At 41.1% G+C, this 2895-nt stretch overlaps 1 protein-coding gene across 1 annotated transcript in view; it reads right to left on the reverse strand.

The window, feature by feature from the left end:
* Positions 1-2895, reverse strand: part of LOC106011222 (aminoacylase-1B) — a gene marked incomplete in the record, with an annotated part of 26795 nt that overhangs the window by 9723 nt on the left and 14177 nt on the right. Inside the window, 1 exon segment of the mRNA XM_013080053.2 lies at positions 2392-2434. Coding sequence (XP_012935507.1) covers positions 2392-2434 — 43 coding nt within the window.

Here is a 2895-nt window from a genome sequence, read left to right on the forward strand (position 1 = left end):
GGGAAAGGGGAAGGGGAGGGGGGGGGGCGAAATTGCATGGAGACGAAAGTAAATGACAGAATGTGTTTAGAGAGCAGAAAATGGAGGAAGTGAAAGGACAAAATTTCAGAGAAGAAAAATATCCGTCGCCATCAGGTTTCGAACTTTGAACTTGAAATTTATTGAATGAGAGGCGAACACCGTACCTCAAGATCACGAGGGCCCTCTTTTAGCCGGAATCCTGTTATGGCCGAGACTGTTAATGTATAAATACAATGTATATATATGTAAAGCCCACAGTGCACATTTATCATGAAAGAAGAATCTCCCTTTGCCTGACAGGCAGCCATGAGCCCTTTTTTTGAAGGTACAATTCTGTACATAATGATAATACATTATATATCAGATGTGCAGGAGGAGGATCTACGCCAAGGAGCTTAATCTCCTTGATCTACGCCCAGATTGCACGTGTATAGTTTCAGTCTGGGTATCAGTTTGACTCCCATAACAGGAAGGTTATAATATAAGAGATGGGGATGCTAAATTATTGTTCATCTCCGATTGCACCAAGTAAACCAATAGCCATATGAAACACCTTTGATTAAATGTATTAAGAAAGTGAGCTCAAGAATGCAAGAAGTTCTGCTTTACCCGAACCCACTCATTCAGAGTTCCGCATCCTGTTTACTGTATCAAGCTTATAACCAATTGCACAACTGACAATAATAAATAATACTGCCCATGCTCATTATTTTTACAAAATTTAGATGCAGGCAGGGGCGACCAGGTTTTGTTTCCTCCATGGGACTAACGAAAGTTACCACTTTGGCACAACTTGATACATGTATTGTCGAAGATGGACAATACTCTAGCACTCGCTCCTCTTAAATAATCCTCCTGTTTTCAAATAGGAACACAAAAGCAAACAAACAAACAAACAAAATAAACATACATACAAACAAAAGCAAATAACACCCCCCCCCCAATTCCTATTTTGAGTTTTGCAAAGGGAAATCAAAGATAGTGTAGTAGAGAATCTTTGGGGAAATTGAACAGATATCAGCCCTCTAAACTTAGACCCGTACAACTTGGGCTTAGATCCTCCTCTTAAACATCTTACTTACTTCGAAGGGAGCGCAAAACAGTTACAATAGCAGAGTTAGAGCAGGGTATCGTATAGACGTACTCAGACAGTTGAGACATTGATCAAGCTTCAAGTGGGGAATGATAACGTAGGTGCCCTACAGATCAGAGTCGAAGAAACTAACCCCGCCGCGACATCTGAACAGCTCATTAGGCAACAGTAATTAATAGATAATTTTGTCTAGACAATGTTCTATTTCTTGGATTGAACCCTAATTTATCTCGAGTGTCGTCCAGAGTTAGCCCCGTGACGACATGCTCCACCTTCCGGAAGAACATAAACAGCTCATCTTTTTTTTAGTACTTTATCTGAATCAGGGGAAAAGTCTATCCTGTTAACTGTCTATTGTTTATGTACTATCAGATAAGTAGTATAAATCATGCCCTAAATATAAAACCGTCGCGCCTGAACACCAATAAAGAGCAAAGTCCAACGTTCCGATCTGCACAAGTGAGGTGTGCCCCAACGATAACTGACTAATTGTACCGTGGCTGATAAGTCATTTATTATTTCTATTCATAGCCCCACCCCCCACCCCTCTCTTCCTCTTCCTTGCCCCCGCTTCAGCTCGTATTAATTCATCGGTAGCCTATTAATATGATATAATAGAGAGAGTTAGAGACATTTATAGAAGAAAGAGAGTGAGTGAGTGTGTGTGTGTGAGAGAGAGAGAGAGAGAGAGAGAGTAGAGAGAGAGAGAGATGCAGACGGACAGACAGACAGAGACAGAGGCGGCGACTCTCTTCCTGAATGTCCCCTGAAAAAACCCATCCAAAAACTATTCTAAAATTATACATCTTTGATGCCTTCGTATTTAAAATGGTCCTTTTGGATTTGGTTATATAAGTACTGCTTTCTGGATTATAATAAAAATGCCGGTGGAGGAGGTAACAGAACCATGGTTTGTGGTGTAGCTATTGTGCACTTCAACGTCCCCTGCAGAAGGCGCGAGATCGATGTCCATGCTGAGAGAATCTTTATTGTCTCCCTCTTTCTGCTGTGACGTTGGGTCCCTCTCGGCCTTGGTTGGTCCTAATAGGCAGAATGAGGGCCCCCTAAACGATCAAAATTGTTTCGGTAGGGGCGTTAAAATATTTAAGATTATTACAAGACGTCTAGATCTACATGCCCCAAAAAATTGACACACGCCTGTTTCCGCCGCATTGTAACGCACTGTTGCTATGTTCTGTGCCCAGAGTGTCTTGTGTTTTAGTAGAGGTTTTACGGCGCCCACAACTGCATAACGTCATATGAGCGCCATGACTTACATGCTTTCATCACGTCGGGGACCACGTTGAACTGTACTCCACCCTGAACAAAGAACGAGACACAGACATTGTAATCAGTTACAATAGCATGCATTACTAAGATGTTCAGAAAAGTAGGGAGAAGTACAAAGACATGAAGACGCTAGTTCGTGATAGAGAAATAATATAAGAAAATTGTAAGTGACCTTAACCCCGTTCCAGAGCGAGACAGACATTGATGATGATGATGCTGATGTGATGATGTTTAAGAAAATACCCGGTAAGTGTTGCAATGCGTTCTCGTTCAGCCTGGTGACGACTAAATGCACATATACAAAAAGGATGCAGACATCAAATACCAAGATTAGACATTGCTTTTCTATATCGCGCACGTTAGAAGATACGTTTCATGAAAGATAGACAAGTAAGTAGGTCTGTTGTCAGTGGATACATACAGGACGGATATCAAAATCTATCTATCTATCTATCTATCTATCTATCTATCTATCTATCTATCTATCTATC

This window comes from Aplysia californica, unplaced genomic scaffold (assembly GCF_000002075.1).
Source record: "Aplysia californica isolate F4 #8 unplaced genomic scaffold, AplCal3.0 scaffold00004, whole genome shotgun sequence".
Taxonomy (NCBI): domain Eukaryota; kingdom Metazoa; phylum Mollusca; class Gastropoda; order Aplysiida; family Aplysiidae; genus Aplysia; species Aplysia californica.